The following is a 17,500-nucleotide window of genomic DNA, read 5'->3' as shown; positions in this document are numbered from 1 at the left end:
CGTCTCTACACCATACACCTACAATAATAATAATAATAATAATAATAATAATAATAATAATAATTATAATTACTAATTGTCCGATTGCGTTTCTACACCATACACCTACAATAATAATAATAATAATAATAATAATAATAATAATAATAATAATAATAATAATTGCTAATTATCCGATTGCGTCTCTAAGTAATACACCTACTACAATAATAATAATAATAATAATAATTGCTAATTGTCCAATTACGTCTCCACGCAATACTACAATACGAAACGAGCAATTTAATTTCTTTTCATTCTATCCTAAGTCAAGGTTTACCGGCGGAATCGGACACAAGATGGCGCCCATTAACAATGTCTTGCCGTACTCTGTCGTGATGACTATTAAGACCTTTTCGAAGAGGACATTATTATCATTATTTGGCTGACCTTTAACTAATGACCCAGGCAACCTTGAATGGAGCTTGTCTGAATACAAATGTCCTTAACGCATATTTTTTTTTTTTTTGGGGGGGGGGCATTCCTTTCAAACATTTATGCCAAGGTTTTATTTTTCATTTCCTCAAACCATTGTTTAATATTTCTTTTTTTTATTATATTTACTTATTACATTTCCATATTCAGATTCAAAATTATTAATTCTTCTATTCATATATTTTTGTATACCTTTTCAGCAACATTATCTGAATGCAGACCTACATGTATGTTAAACTACCGAAATCAAAATATCTTGAGTCAAAATCTCTTTAGTCAAAATACAAATTCTGTACTTATATTTATCACCAATATTTCCCTTATGATATTAATACTATGATCAATTACTTAGAAAATCATGATATTCTTCACATAATCCAATAGTTTGTTCTTAAATTTTCTCATTTTCTATTAGCAAACTAGTTCAAATAAACAATTATAGTGTAACCAATCGCTTAGGCCATATATATAATCTTTAGGGAAAACCATGTTTGTTCAAAAGTCAGAAGATGAAAGGTTGAGATATTATAGAGACTTAAAGGCAATGGACGGTTTACCTTTCCTTACAGGCAAAGTCTTGATATTGACTGGGCATTGCATCTCAAAGCATCAAAGGATATAAGTTAAGTGATTCCTTCCGCTAAATTGAGGACTAATTATGAGAGAGAGAGAGAGAGAGAGAGAGAGAGAGAGAGAGAGAGGAGAGAGAGAGAGAGAGAGAGAGAGAGAGAGAGGGGTCTCGAAGGATTTAAGGAGATAAAGTTAAGTGATTTCTTCCGATAAATTGAGAGAGAGAGAGAGAGAGAGAGAGAGAGAGAGAGAGAGATGACGTATTCTAGTCCTTACAAAGAATCTATATTTCAAAGACATTGTAAATTATCCTTCAATAAACTACTCTGCTCTCAAACTAAATAGTGATCAGGATCCAAAAATATTCACAACCAAATGCAACAAAATAAATAAATAAATAAATAAATACAAATAAACAAAAAAAAGTGAAAACAAGGACGAACAAAAACACACATGAGCCTTTACATGATAAGATATTGGTGCAGAGAAAAAATTAGCTCTCTCTCTATCTCTCTCTCTCTCTCTCTCTCTCTCTCTCTCTCTCTCTCTCTCTCTCTCTCTCTCTCTCTCTCTCTCTCTCAAACAAAAAAAAATCACTATACACAGGAAATTAACCTCAGTCATGAAAAGATCAACTCAAGCAAAGGCACGCCTTCGTGTACACACACACAATCAAACACACACATATACACATTCACATACATGCGCAGATGCGCACAATCTCCCTCCGTCATTAAACACAACGGATTTGGAAGCGTGACTTGATCTCAAATTGATATGGCTCCAAGAGAGGAGTCCCAATGGATGCTCTTCAATCTCCGTCGTTAACAACCAATTAACAGATTAAACGGGATACTCTACAGCTGTGCCATAACGGAGCAGATGAACTCGGGAAGGTCCGTTATTCCTTCAAGATATCTATAAGGACCGTGGCGTGAAAAATTACAATAATTATAAAAAAAGTTATGGTTTTATATTTGCACATGTCTTCTGTATCATTGTTCTCGTTCTTCCAGTTCGTGTGTTATGAATAGATATTTTCAAAATGCGTACTTACATACATACATACATACATACATACATTATTATTATTATTATTATTATTATTATTATTATCATTATTATTATTATTATTATTATTATTATTAATTGCTAAGCTACAACTCTAGTTGGAAAAGCAAGATGCCATAAGCCCAGGGGCCCCAACAGGGAAAATAGCTCAGTGAGGAAAGGAAACAAGGAAAAATAAAATATTTTAAGAACAGTAACAACACTAAAATAAATATTTCCTATATAAACTATAAAAACTTTTACAAAACAAGAGGAAGAAAAATTAGATAGAATAGTGTGCCCGAGTGTACCCTCAAGCAAGAGAACTCTAACCCAAGACAGTGGAAAACCATGGTAAAGAGGCTATGGAACTACCCAAGACTAGAGAGCAATACGTACATACGTAAGTACATACTATTGTCATTCTACCAGCTCGTGTTATAAATATTCTAAAATGTGTACTTAGATACATACATACATATATACATACATACATACGTACGTACGTACGTACATATATACATAATGTCATTCTCCCACCTCGTGTTATAAATACATAATCTCAAAATGTGTGCTTAGATACATACATACATACATACATACATACATACTGTCATTCTCCCAGCTCGTGTTATAAATATTCTAAAATGTGTACTTAGATACATAGATAGTTACATAAATAAATACATACATACATACATACATACATACATACATACTATTGTCATTCTACCAGCTCGTGTGTTATAAATACATATTCTCAAAATGTGTACTTAGATACATACATACATAAATACATACATACCTTTGGCAGGTATAATCACCCAAAGTGGCTAAGCATTTCGACATTTATCCATACAGACCGTGGCGTCAAAAAAAAAAATAATAAATAAAAATAAAAATAAAATGTTTTAATCTTACACATGTTTTCTATATCACTATCGTCATGCTCCCACATTATGTGTTATGAATAAAATACATATTTTCAAAATGTGTACTTAGACACATACATACATTTGGAAGGTATAATTACCAAATGTGGGTAAGTGGCTGAGTAGTACAGCCCAAATTTGGGCATTTCGTGGGTCACTTTCGATAGCAACCCACCAGTTAACCCATTTCTAAATGGGATCTAGCGTTTGTTTGTTTGAAGATCATGGCTGTAGGGCTTGCAACCCCACTCTTAAAATTTTTCCGAAAACCAGAGGGCTTTATCTTTCTGAGGACATCTTCCCAAAATGTATTATAGGTATTTGGTGATATAAAATATGAATATATGCATACATACTTTCATACATACATTCATACACGTGTTCATATTACATATAACACTAATCTTGAGCTTCTAGTTAGACATTACTCTCCTGTCTTTAGATAGTTCTAAATTTATATTAGTTCATGAAATATAATGAAAAAACAACAACAACAACCACAACAACATCAACAACAACAACAACAACCCTTATCATAATTTAAAAAAAAAAAAAGTTAAAAAATAATGTAAATTGATTTTCTCCTCATTGAAACACCTATGGAGGTAATTTTCATTTGTTAAATTTATATAAAATCTACCTATTCCTAAAAAAAAAAATTAAAAGTTCATAAAGATGATATAAAAAAAGGGACTGTGTTGGTTAAATAATTACTTTTCTTCGTTTCAAGAAAACGCAAAAGCTCAAACGAAAAGACAAGACAAATAAGAAAAGAAAAAAGACAGATAATATGAAAATGAAATATATAATCAATGTATAAAATAAAATGAAAGTCCCATATTATTCATCTGGTTAAAATTCTCATGAAATTACACATTCAACATGCTGATTACCAGCTCTACTTCCCTCCCCCCCAACAAAAAATATGTAAACAGAAAGTAAACAAAAAGACTAAATTGCTTTCCTAGTCATGTGACCGAAGGCAAACGAAAATGAAAGTCGATTTTTTTCCTGTCCGATTGATTTCCAGCAAAATACGGCCCCAGGATGGATGTCTCAGAGAGAGGATTGGCGTAAATATATATCTCGTGTTACAGAATGACGCCCGGGGAACGCATAAACACACTGGCTGTACTCATAGACCGGCGGCAAAAAAGTGTTATTCATCATCAGGAGAAAGTCCCTCAAATGCTATGCTTTGTTTCGACCGTCTTGACAATCAGTTGTGTTTCCCCCCATGAGTTGGCTTGATCGCGAGCGATCAGCTGATTGGGCGTCGTACGAAGATGGCTTGGCGTGATTTGAAGAAGAAGAAGAGGAAGAAGAAGAAGAAGAAGAAGAAAGTGCGAAAAGGAAGTGTATTAAAAGAAGAGGAAGAAGATGATGATAAATATGCAATAAAAGATAAAGAAGAGGATGAATGTGCATTAAAAGAAGAAAAAGATGAAGAAGAAGAAGAAGAAAAAGAAGAAGAAGAAAGTGCATTAAAAGAAGAGGAAGAAGATGATAAATATGCAATAAAAGATAAAGAAGAGGATGAATGTGCATTAAAAGAAGAAGAAGATGAAGAAGAAGAAGAAAGTGCGAGAAGGAAGTGCATTAAAAGAAGAGGAAGAAGAAGATAAATATGCAATAAAAGATAAAGAAGAGGATGAATGTGCATTAAAAGAAGAAGAAGAAGAAGAAGAAGAAGAAGAAGAAGAAGACGAAGAAGAAGAAGAAGAAAAAGAAGAGAGTACATAAAACAAGAAAAAAGTGCATTAAAAGAAGAAGAAAATGATAATAAAAGTGCATTAGAAGAAGAAGAAGAAGAAGAAGAAGAAGAAGAAGAAGAAGAAGAAGAAGGTGCATTCAAAGCAGAAAAAAAAGAACGGGCATCAGAATAAGAAGAAGAAAAAGGAGAAGGTGCATTAATAGAAGAAGAAGAAGAAGAAGAAGAAGAAGAAGAAGAAAAAGAAGAAGAATATGATGATGATGATGATAAAAGTGCATTTCAGCATCACCAATGTGTGTGCTTCAGGAAGCGTTTGATTCCATATGGCTCAATGGCAACAGTTATACACTAAGAGATGATAATCACACAAGAACATGCAAGTTCTTAAGTGCATGTGAGAGAGAGAGAGAGAGAGAGAGAGAGAGAGAGAGAGAGAGAGAGAGAGAGAGAGAGAGAGAGAGAGAGAGAGAGTTAAGTGATTTCTTCTGATAAATTGAAGGCTAATCATGAGAGAGAGAGAGAGAGAGAGAGAGAGAGAGAGAGAGAGAGAGAGAGAGAGAGAGAGAGTCAAGTGATTTTTCCCATACATTGAAGGGTAATCATGAGAGAGAGAGAGAGAGAGAGAGAGAGAGAGAGAGAGATGTAAATAAATTGATACTCATGATTAATAATTTTTCTAATGCAAATCCCCTTTTCTAGCCTAGTTCTTTATTAAAGAATAAGGTAAGAGAGCAATGGGGTGGTAGAATGCTTAACTATAACAGTGAAAACTAGAGAGGCACTCAGTAGAGCGTAGACCTCCGCCGCGGCAGCTTATTTCTCAACCTTTACCTCGACTTTGACCTTGGCCTTAACATGTATTAAATGCCGTGGATTTTCATACACTCAAATACGAACTAAGTTTGAAGTCTTTCTGACAACGATGTCCAAACTTATGACTGATTGCATGAATTGGATATTTTGCTTAACCGTGACCTTGACCTTTGACGCTGACCTTCCAAAATCTAATCATATCCAGCTTTATACATAACAGTTAATCCCTCCAAGTTTCATTACTCTACGATTAAAATTGTGGCCAAGAAGCTGTCCACAAACAAACACACACACACAAACACACACACAAACAGGGGCAAAAACATAACCTCCTTCCAACTTCGTTGACGGAGGTAAAAAGACTCTGAAAGGAAAAGCCTTTAGAAGTCAGGATTAACCAGCCAGGAATTGAATAAAAAAAAAAAAGAACAGCATCAGACAGAATTTTGACGTTAATCGGGTAGTTGAATCAGTAAAACTTCAAAAGTTCAAAGTTGGAGCAAATGTTTTTATGTTGACCAGGCTGACATGAGTCTTTTTATAGTTTATATATGGCATATCTATTTTTGACGTTGTTAATAGTTTATATAGGACATATCTGTTTTGACGCTGTTACTGCTTTTAGGATGATATATTGTTAATTTATTCTCATAATTTATTTATTTCCTTATTTCCTTTCCTCACTGGACTATTTTTCCCTGTTGGAGCCCTGGGGCTTATAGCATCTTGCTTTTTCAACTAGGGTTGTAGCTTGGCTAGTAATAATAATAATATTAATAATAATAATAATAACAGAGGCTCAGAATCCTGCAGACGCCTTCCTAAAGGTAAAACACCAACTTACTCGTCAACTTGACACCTGAATATTCATTCTTTTATCAAATGTCGACCTACAATGTAACCTTACATATCAGCTTTTAATTTCTTCATGGTCCTCTTGTTTTCATGCTGTCTTGCACACGCATAATAGCAAACACGTCAATCTTTTTTTTTCATTCACGTTTCAATTGTTCCTTGACTATTTTACATTCTTTATACATTGATATATTCATAAACACGTACACTATATGCACACGCATATATAATAATATATATATATATATATATATATATATATATATATATATATATATATATATATATATATATATATATACATGTGTGTATTACATATACATATCTGTATATGTATTTATGAATTCATATTATATATATATATATATATATATATATATATATACATACATATATATATATATAATATGAATTCATAAATACATATACATATATGTATATATAAAACACACACACACACACACACACATATATATATATATATATATACATACATACATATATGAATGAGAACACAAAGCAAACCCGTTCTGACAACATAACGCACAGGTAAGTCCCAAGCAAGCGAGTGCCACTATATAACAGCGAGCTGGCTGGGCGGTATCATTCAATCTATTTTTCACACGGAAAGTAATAGAGGTAACTTCCGCTTCTGTATTATAAATTCGGATTACATTCACACGACACATCTTCCCGTATGCATTACAGTACCAGCTGATTTCCCAGAGGTTAATATCCTGCTTTCCATGCGATATGCAATGCTTATTACGTTATGTTAAGTGCAAGTGAACTGAGCGTATATGAGTTGTTCACAGTTCAACATTGTCTTGGGTATCATGTTTTTATGTTGAACAGGCTTATATAAGTCATTTTATAGTTTATATATCAAATAAATGTTTTAATGTTGTTAATGTATTTAAAATATTTTTTAAAATATTTTATTTTAATTTTTCATTATTTCTTATATCGTTTATTTTTTCCATATTTCCTTCCCTTACTGGGGTATGTAGCTTAGCTAATAATAACAACAACAACAACAACAACAACAACAACAATAATAGTAATAATAATAATAATAATAATAATAATAATATTAATAATAATAATATCATGAAATGTCTTTGATTACAGAAACGTGGATAAATTATAAAGGGAACTCCGTCTACTTATAATAAAATATATGTAATCAAAGATGTATACAAAATTATGTCGTAATATTCTATGATTCCTTGAAATTTAGATATCTGGAAAAACCCATAAAAGAAAATGGAAATATTCTGTAACTGCTTGAAATGAAGAAAACATAAAACTATAGGACAATCGATAAGAAAATAAGGCATTACATTACAAAAAAAACTTGAATTAATAAAATAATTAAATAGCTAAACTAAATAAGAACTGGAAAATAAAAAGACTAAGATAAACATCCAAATACTTCTTGGATTGAGATAAACATGAAAATATAAGACAAACGATAAGAAATGGGGCATTATATCAAAATAAAAACTTTGAAATTAATTAAACAAATACATAGCTAAACTAAATAAGAACTGGGAAAGGAAAAGAAAATAATAGACATCTAAATAAGGAATTAAAAAAGAAGAAAGAGAAACTAACCTTTCTTGTTCTCTCTCCCGATTGACCTGCTCGACGTAGCGCTCCACGAACCGTTCCCGGCCGTCCGGTTCGAACCGGCTCATCCGCGCCTCCATACGTTCCAGTCTCTCCCGTAAGTCCCCGCGGTCCTTGCTACTCTCCCGAAGGCGGACCTCGCGCGGGGGCGACTCCAGTTTGGCCTCCAAGCGAGCCTTAGGCTCGGCCTCTCCGTTAGCCCTGGGTTCCAGCCTCGATTCCAGACGGGGTTCGATCCGGACTTCCAGCCGGGCCTTGAAGTCGGGCGGTTCGACTCTCGATTTGTACTCAGGCTCGATACGCGGTTCGGTCTTGCATTCGACCTCCTGGTCCAAGTCGATGATCCTCGGAGGAGGGAGAAGCCTCGGGTCCATCATGAGCCTGTGGTGCTCGATGAGTCTGGGATCCAGGATCCTGTGGTCCACCCGGGGATCAACCAGCAGCCTCGGATCGGCCCTCGGGTCGATGAATCGGTCCGAGACGCGGTCGTGGAGCCGGTCGACGGTGCGGTAGTTGATGACGGTGGTGTCCCGAACTTCATTCTCTTTGTTCTTCTTGCTTCCAGGGCGAAGAAGAGAAGAGTACTTGCTTTCTTTGTTCAGGCTGCAAATAACAACGGTATAGTGAGTCAAGTTTGATGGTGCGGAGGCGAAAGATATTCGGTGCTGGTTTAGTATGTGGCCTACCTTTTTTATTCTAGTTTAGTATGTGGCCTACCTGGCTTGTTAGGTAAGGCAAGGTTAGGTTAGGTAAGGTAAGGTAAGGTAAGGTAAGGTTAGGTTAAGTTAAGTTAAGTTAAGTTAGGTCAGGTAAGGTAAGGTTAGGTGAGGTTAGGTTAGGTAAGATAAGGTAAGGTAAGGTTAGGTTAGGTTAGGTAAGGTAAGGTTAGGTTAGGTTAAGTTAGGTTAGGTTAGGTAAGCTAAGGTAAGGTTAGGTTAGGTTAGGTAAGATAAGGTAAGGTAAGGTAAGGTTAGGTTAGGTTAGGTTAGGTAAGGTAAGGTTAGGTTAGGTTAGGCCACATACTAAAACAGATAGAATTTCGTTGATCATACTCGAAAGGTAGGCCACATACAAAACCGACACCGAATATTCATCATCACTCACAAATAGTGAGTCAATTGGATGATGCGGAGGCAAAAGATATTCACTATCACTCACAATCATACTTCGCGAGCGATGACTTTCCACAAAAAGTGGAGAATGGAAGGGAAACCAATTGGAGGAAAATGGTCTCGATAAGTCATATATATGTATATATAAATAGACTTTCCCATTGCACAACAACGCATATTATTGTTACCATGATGGAACGCCCAGAGGAAGAACATTAACACCATGTATATAAGGTTTTGATTTCGAGTAATATGACCACAATGACATGACAAATCACTACTCCAATTTTAACGCAAAGGCGGAAAGGACTGCGAATCAATATATGCAAACAATACTGTTGATTTGCACATGCAAATGATGAGGAAAATAACTATAGTTCATTTTTTTTAGCGAGGCATATTTGCACCGACTCGCAGCGGTGCCCTTTTAGCTCGGAAAAGTTTCTTGGTCGCTGATTGGTTGGACAAGATAATTCTACCCAATCAGTGATCAGGAAACTTTTCCGAGCTAAAAGGGTAGCGGTGCCCTTTTAGCTCGGAAAAGTTTCCTGATCACTGATTGGTTGAACAAGATTATTCTAACCAATCAGCGATCAGGAAACTTTTCCGAGCTAAAAAGGGTAGCGGTGCCCTTTTAGCTCGGAAAAGTTTCCTGATCGCTGATTGGTTGGACAAGATAATTCTAACCAATCAGCGATCAGGAGACTTTTCCGAGCTAAAAGGGCACCGCTGCGAGTCGGTGCAAATATGCCTCCCTAAAAGAAATGGACTATAGATCAAAGTGTCAATATTGGATTTCAAAATTGATGTTTTTTCTTTTTTTTTTTTTTTTTTTTTGGGGGGGGGGGGGGGCTATGAAAAGATCCTGTAATCTTTTGGGTCGGGGAAAGGATGATGAGAAAAAATGTGGTCAGGAAATGGTGACAAAATGGAAATGTCGAGGAGATGGTGGAAATGCAAAATTGACAAATTGTAGAAAGCTGAAGATAATAAAATCGTTATATAAAATAAGGTAAATAAAAAAACAGGAGATATCATAGGAATGTTGGAGACGATCAAAAGAATAAAAATCATAAAATAAAGGCTGAATAAAATAACTAAAAATTATTTAACATAATACGATTGAATAAAGTATATAGTATGAAAATAATGATAAAATTATGAATATAAGATTAAATACTATGAAATTAATGATGAATTTCTGAATATAATAAGATTAAATAAACTATATAGTATAAAATTAATGATAAATTTATGAATATAATAAGATTGAATAAAGTAATTAGTATAAAATTAAAGATAAATTTCCAAGTTTGAATAATAATGGAAATAACTGATGAAAAAAAAAAGATATAAAATATACATAAGAAAGAACAAATAAATATACATCATATAAATGAAAAAGTAAATGATGTAACCGTCAAAGAGATTTAGCAAGTAATAAACTCCTAAAAAGCTTAAACTATTGAAACAAAGACACATTCTCTCTCTCTCTCTCTCTCTCTCTCTCTCTCTCTCTCTCTCTCTCTCTCAAAATGTGAAGAGACCTCTTTGAAAGATATGAGATTGAACATTCTAACAAACCGGGAAGGTAAATTTAGTAGAGAGAGAGAGAGAGAATGTATCCATAACTTGGATAACTCATAATTAACTATTCAGAGAGAGAGAGAGAGAGAGAGAGAGAGAGAGAGATCCATAACTGGGATAACTCATAACAGAGAGAGAGAGAGAGAGAGAGAGAGAGAGATCCCAGACTGGGATAATTCATATCTAACAGCATCTTCCAATTGAGAGAGAGAGAGAGAGAGAGAGAGAGAGAGAGAGAGAGAGATATCCATAACTGGGATAACTCATAACACAGAGAGAGAGAGAGAGAGAGAGAGAGAGCTCCATAACTGGGATAAATCGTAACAGAGAGAGAGAGAGAGAGAGAGAGAGAGATCCATAACTTTGATAACTCATAACACAAAGAGAGAGAGAGAGAGAGAGAGAGAGAGAGAGAGAGGAGAGGGAGAGAGAGAGAGAGAATATCCATAACTGGGATAACTCATAAGTATTCAGTGAGAGAGAGAGAGATCTATAACTTGGATAACTCATAACAGAGAGAGAGAGAGAGAGAGAGAGAGAGAGAGAGCGAAAAAATCCATGACTGGAATATCTCTCGTATCAGACAGCATCTTCTAATTCTTTTCCTTTCAACGAGAGAAGAAAAATTTACCCTTTTATGGCTAAGAGCTCGAAAGTACGAGCCAGGATCGTGACCAACGCCAGAATGAGGAAGATGAACCAAGTCTGATCCCACGCCGTGGATTATAAACGAGCAGTAGCACAGAACTATAACATATGTTTATATTTCTCTCTCTCTCTCTCTCTCTCTCTCTCTCTCTCTCTCTCTCTTCTATTGGTAGATACTTTTTGTTTCACGAAGGATATTTATATTCAACTTGGATTGGCTTCAAAATAATTTCTTTCTTACTCTCAGGAACATTTTTTCTCTCTCTCTCTCTCTCTCTCTCTCTCTCTCTCTCTGTATATATATATATACATAAACATATATATATATATATATATACATACACAAAACATACATATAAGTATATATATATATAAATATATATATATATATATATATATGTACGTATATATATATATATATATATACATATATGTATATATATGCATATATACATATATACATATATATATATATATGTATATATGCATATATATACATATATGTATATATATATATAGTATATGTATATATATATATACATATATATATATATATATATATCAGCTCCAATAACTCCCATCTTACTCCTGTATCGAGACCAACATACTAATAATTTTAGTTTGGTAAAGTAAAATATTTAACATTCAACAAATAATTCCTTTTTAAATCAACCTATTCTTCGCATCAAACTATCAACAAATAAAGTTTATTAGGAACTAGTAGTAAAAAACTATTAACTAATAGCGTCAGTTAGGAACTAGCAGTAAACGTGCTTGCGCGCACGCATGCATGCCACGCGAGGCCAAGGTAACTTCTGGAAAGGGCGTATCCAAGGTTAGAGGTCGTTGCTGTCAATGTCTCCACTTCCTATGTACATTTCTCTTCCCTTCTTTCTCTTCCCCCGTTATGCCCATTCCTTTTTCTTCCTTTTCTTCGTTAGTTTTGTTCCCTTTTTCTTCCCAATCCTTCGTAGTTTATTTTGCCTCTGTTTCATTTCCTTTTTATAAAAGAGATTTCTTATTACTTCCTATTTACACTTCTCTTCCCTTCTTTCTCTTCCCCCGTTATTCCCATTCCTTTTTCTTCATTTCCTTCGTTCTTTTTTGTTCTCCCTTTCTTTCGATTTTTTCGTAGTTTATTTTTCATCTGTTTCTTTTCCTTTTTGTAAAAGAGAGATTTCTCATCACCTCTCTTCCCTTCTTTCTCTTCCCTCGTTATTTACATTTCATTGTCTTCCTTTCCTTCGTTCTTTCTGTTTCTCTCTTCTTCTAATACTTTCGTAGTTTATTTATTTATTTGTTTCTTTTCTGTTTTATAAAAGAGCAATTTCTCATCACTTCCTATGTACATTTCTCTTCCCTTCTTTCTCTTCCCCCGTTATTCCCATTCCTTTTTCTTCCTTTTCTTCGTTCGTTTTGTTCCCTTTTTCTTCCCATTCTTTCGTAGTTTATTTTTGTTTCTTTTGCTTTTCATAAAATGGCAATATCTCATCATTTCTCTTCCCTTCTTTCTCTTCCCCCGTTATTTCTATTCCTCTTTCTTCCTTTTCTTCGTTCGTTTTGTTCCCCTTTTCTTCCCATTCCTTCGTAGTTTACTTTTCATCTGTTTCTTTTCCTTTTTATAAGAGTTATTTCTCAGCACTTCCTATCTACACTTCTCTTACCTTCTTTCTCTCCCCTCGTTATTTCATTCCTCTTTTTAAGCTTCCTTATTTCTTTCTGTTCCCCTTTTCCTACCATTCCTTGTACTTTATTTTTCATTTGTTTCTTCTGTATTTTATAAAAGAGAGATTGAGCTATTTTCCAGATGCGTAAATCTAAATGAAATTTGAATTAAATACGTTTAATACGCTTCAAAAACGCTTCAAATACGCTACCATTTTCAGCTATCCAAATCAAATATTCAATTTAAAATCATTATCTATACTATTGTTCTTTTGAGTCTGTTAACATTAAAAAAAAACTTACTAGAAAAAATCCCTAATTTAAAATGTGAATAACTAAAACAGTTTTAAATTCTTGTTCTTAAACTACTCTTGTGGTTTATTTCCTGATTTCTTTTCCTCACTGGGCTATTTTCGCTGTTGGAACCATTGGGCTTATAGCATCATGCTTTCCTAACTAGGGTTGTAGCTTAGCAAGTAGTAATAATAATAATAATAATAATAATAATATGACAAAAACAAGGCGTATCTTTTCCATCAACAATCTAGTCATTAAAACAAAACGACAAATCAACTTTTCTTCTCAGAATCAAATCTACCAACTACTTCTTCCAGTTCTTCAAACCAATGATGAACAAGTATCAGCGAGTATTAAAAAAAAAAAAAAAAAAAAAAAAATCCTTGAATTGACTCGTAAGAATTTTAGCACATATGACAACCCAATCATCATTATTGCCATGAACCGCAAGATTTATTTTTGTGGACCTCCAGAAAATACGAGAATGCTCTTTGTCATGATCTGGATCTTAGTCTTCTTAGTTTACTTTTATCTAGTTTACTAAGTCGAGCTTTATTAAGTTTAAGCAAAATTAAAATTAAATTTCTCCTTCTCTGGTCAAAATATATAAACTTGGCAACTATTAGTAAAAAGCAACTTTACATTTCGTATACAAACGTGAACATTTCCTGCTATCTGATTGGTTAGAATTATCTTGTCCAACCAATCAGCGATAAGGATACCCTTTAGTCAATGCTTTTTAGTGAGGCAGATTTGCACCCACTAGCAGGGGTGCCCTTTTAGCTCGGAAGAGTTTCCTGATCGCTGATTGGTTGGACAAGATAATTCTACCCAATCAGATTGCAGGAAACTTTTCCGAGCTAAAAGGGCACCACTGCGAGTCAGTGCAAAGGCGCCTCATTAAAAAAAATGAGTATAGTTAGGTACACATGAACTTTCCTTTACTTAAGAAAACACTATTATAACTTTCATTATAATAACTTAAACATTACTTTGCCGTACAGAGACGAACATGACAACTCCTTGGCCAAATATGAACTTTTGCATTCGCTAAATAGGAAGATTTTGCGAAGGGTGTGTATTAACCCCTGTCTGTTTGTTAATTAATTTATTTGTTTGTAATCAACTTATATAAATAACTACTGAATCGGTTTTTCTCAAACTTGGAAGTCATGTTACGTTTGACCCCAGGATGAATCTGTAACATTTTGGATAAATTACATCTAAGTATAAGTACGCAGCAGTACTGTAAAGTAATCACACTGTTAAGAAAATGGGCAAATATATATATAGTATATATATATATATATATATATTTGTGAACATCACTCAAAAACTACTAGACCAATTTCAACGAAACTTAGTGGACATGTGGGGTATGACCCAGGGACCAATCCATTAGATTTGAGAAAATACATTGAAGTACAAGTACGCAGTGAAGTTAAGAACATATTAAGACTGCTTGGCGTAGCGAGTGCCCCCTATAGTTTGTTATGAAAACACCAACTATAATATCTTCTAGGAAAATAAACATAATCGTTCTTAGAATATCAAATATACTTTATTGACCTAAACTTTATTTGTTTACTTCTTTGTTTACTTCTTTATTTACTTCTACAGTTACACTCATCCCAGTCATACCATCCCAGACACATCCGTTCTCTTGACTGGAAACCGCTAAGCACAAACAATTTGTTCCAGTAAAGAGGTAGAACCTCCTGTGTCGCCTTGACCGGTCAACTTCCAAACAGATTGCTTGCAATTTTCTGCATCCTTTCTCTCTCTCTCCTCTCTCTCTCTCTCTCTCTCTCTCTCTCTCTCCTCTCTCTTTCTCTCTCTCTCGCAATGGGTCACGGCGCAGGTAAGCGAAGATGATGAGTCTTCAATTAACTGTTCTTTAACAAAAAAAATATATCTTTGCACTTTTAGATTTTAATTCTCAGACTCACGTATGATATATATATATATATAATATATATATTTATATATATATATATATATAGAGAGAGAGAGAGAGAGAGAGAGAGAGAGAGAGAGAGAATCCAGATATTAGGAGGTGTATAATATATGGCCTATATGAATATATATGACAAAACATGGCTAAATGGGCAAAATGATCATACACACACACACACACAACACACACACCATATATATATATATATATATATACATAAATATATATAATATATATATATATATATGTATGTGTGTGTGTTTATGTGATCATTTTGCTCCATTTAAACGTGTTTTTTTCATATATATTCATATAGGCTATATATTATACACCTCCTAATATCTGGATTCTCTCTACCTCGGGAATCAGGAGACCCGGAGGGGGAATTAACTCAATGGAACCTCAGTCTACTGGGCCCGGATTCGATTCCCTGGCGACCAGAAGCTATTATCTTTGAGTTGATTCCCCCTTGGGTCCTCTGATCCCGAGGGTGAAGAGAATCCAGATATTAGGTGTATAATATATGGCTCATATGAATAAATATATATATATATATATATATATACTATACACACATAGTATGTACATATATCCCTTTTCCATAATGATAATTTTATAGCAATATGATTTAGTTATTCTAGTTATTCCTGCCTATAGCTCCTAATGTCCTTCAAGCAACAATCCACCATCAACATATATATATATATATATATATATACATATATATGTACATATATATACATTATATATATATAGGTATATATATATATATATATATACATATATTACATTATGTTTCTGTTAACGCTATTTTTCTCTGCATTATTCTAGCTCCTATCTCCAACACCACCACTACGAACACCTCCAACAACGAGGTAATCTCCAACATCTCCAACGCCAACGCTTCTCTCATTTGTATAATGATCGCCAACATTATCTCCATCAAAAAGCCTATCTTTCTCACTACCATCTCCATTTCCAAAAAAAAATCCTTCGCTTTTATCTTTATCTTTTGTAGGATTTGAACTATCAAATAATTTATATTGCTTGCTGAGTTCTTAAATATTTTTTAACTCTCTCTCTCTCTCTCTCTCTCTCTCTCTCTCTCTCTCTCTCTCTTTTATATTCTGAAGGATTTGAAAGTGTCGAATGATTTATATTGTTCGGCTTGTTTTTAAATATCTCTCTCTCTCTCTCTCTCTCTCTCTCTCTCTCTCTCTCTCTCTCTCTCTCTTTCATATTTTGAAGGATTTAAGTGTCGAATAATTTCATATTTCTTGGCTGAGTTCTTGAATATTTCAACTCTCTCTCTCTCTCTCTCTCTCTCTCTCTCTCTCTCTCTTATATTTTGAAGGACTTGCAAGTGTCGAATAATTTATATTTCTTGGCTGAGTTCTTGAATATTTCAACTCTCTCTCTCTCTCTCTCTCTCTCTCTCTCTCTCTCTTCTCTCTGCCTCAAAACTGATGATTGATCTATGATTCTCATTACTCAATCACCTCCCAACACGGATGATTGATCTTTAATCATCATTCAACCCCTTCTCCCTCTAATATGACTCAACATTAATTTCATCATCTCGTTAACAGAACTCAGAAACAATTTATAGATAGTAGGTTGGCCAAGGCACCAGCCACCCGCTGAGATACTACCGCTAGACAGTTATTGGGTCCATTAACTGGCCAGACATTACTTACATTGGATCCCTCTCTCTGGTTACGGCTCATTTCATCTTTGCCTACACATACACCGAATAGTCAGGCCTATTCTTTCTACATTCTCCTCTGTCCTAGCACACCTGACAACACAGGGAATACCAAAAAATTTTCTTTACGCAAAGGGTTAACTACTGCAAATGTCATTGTTCAGTGGCTACTTTCTTCTTGGTAAGGGTAGAAGAGACTCTTTAGCTATGGTAAGCAGCTCTTCTAGGAGAAGAACACTCCAAAATCGAACCATTGTTCTCTAGTCTTGGGTAGAGCCATAACCTCTGTACCATGGCCTTCCACTGTCTTGGATTAGGGTTCTCTTGCTTGAGGGTACACTTGGGCACGCCGTTCTATCTTATTTCTTTTCCTCTTGTTTTGTTTTTAATTTTTTATAGTTTATTTATAAAGATCTAATTTAATGTTGTTACTGTTCTTAAAATATTTTATTTTGATTATTTATTACTTTTCCTTGTATCTTATCTATT

The 17,500-nt window shown here is 34.2% G+C and overlaps 2 protein-coding genes across 2 annotated transcripts in view; both read right to left on the bottom strand.

The window, feature by feature from the left end:
- LOC137660072 (uncharacterized) overlaps positions 1-3,052 on the bottom strand; it is a 42,520-nt gene extending 39,468 nt beyond the window's left edge. The window contains exon 1 of the mRNA XM_068394794.1: positions 3,016-3,052. Within this exon, the coding sequence (XP_068250895.1) occupies positions 3,016-3,052 (37 nt within the window). The remainder of the gene's footprint in view (positions 1-3,015) is intronic.
- A 4,575-nt stretch (positions 3,053-7,627) lies between these two features.
- LOC137660071 (uncharacterized) overlaps positions 7,628-17,500 on the bottom strand; it is an 83,042-nt gene continuing 73,169 nt past the window's right edge. The window contains exons 2-3 of the mRNA XM_068394793.1: positions 8,026-8,643; positions 7,628-7,652 (exon numbers count right to left, since the gene is read on the bottom strand). Of these exons, the coding sequence (XP_068250894.1) occupies positions 7,628-7,652; positions 8,026-8,643 (643 nt within the window). The remainder of the gene's footprint in view (positions 7,653-8,025; positions 8,644-17,500) is intronic.

This window comes from Palaemon carinicauda, chromosome 20, assembly GCF_036898095.1.
Source record: "Palaemon carinicauda isolate YSFRI2023 chromosome 20, ASM3689809v2, whole genome shotgun sequence".
Lineage (NCBI taxonomy): Eukaryota > Metazoa > Arthropoda > Malacostraca > Decapoda > Palaemonidae > Palaemon > Palaemon carinicauda.
This window is presented reverse-complemented; position numbering and strand designations above follow the sequence as displayed.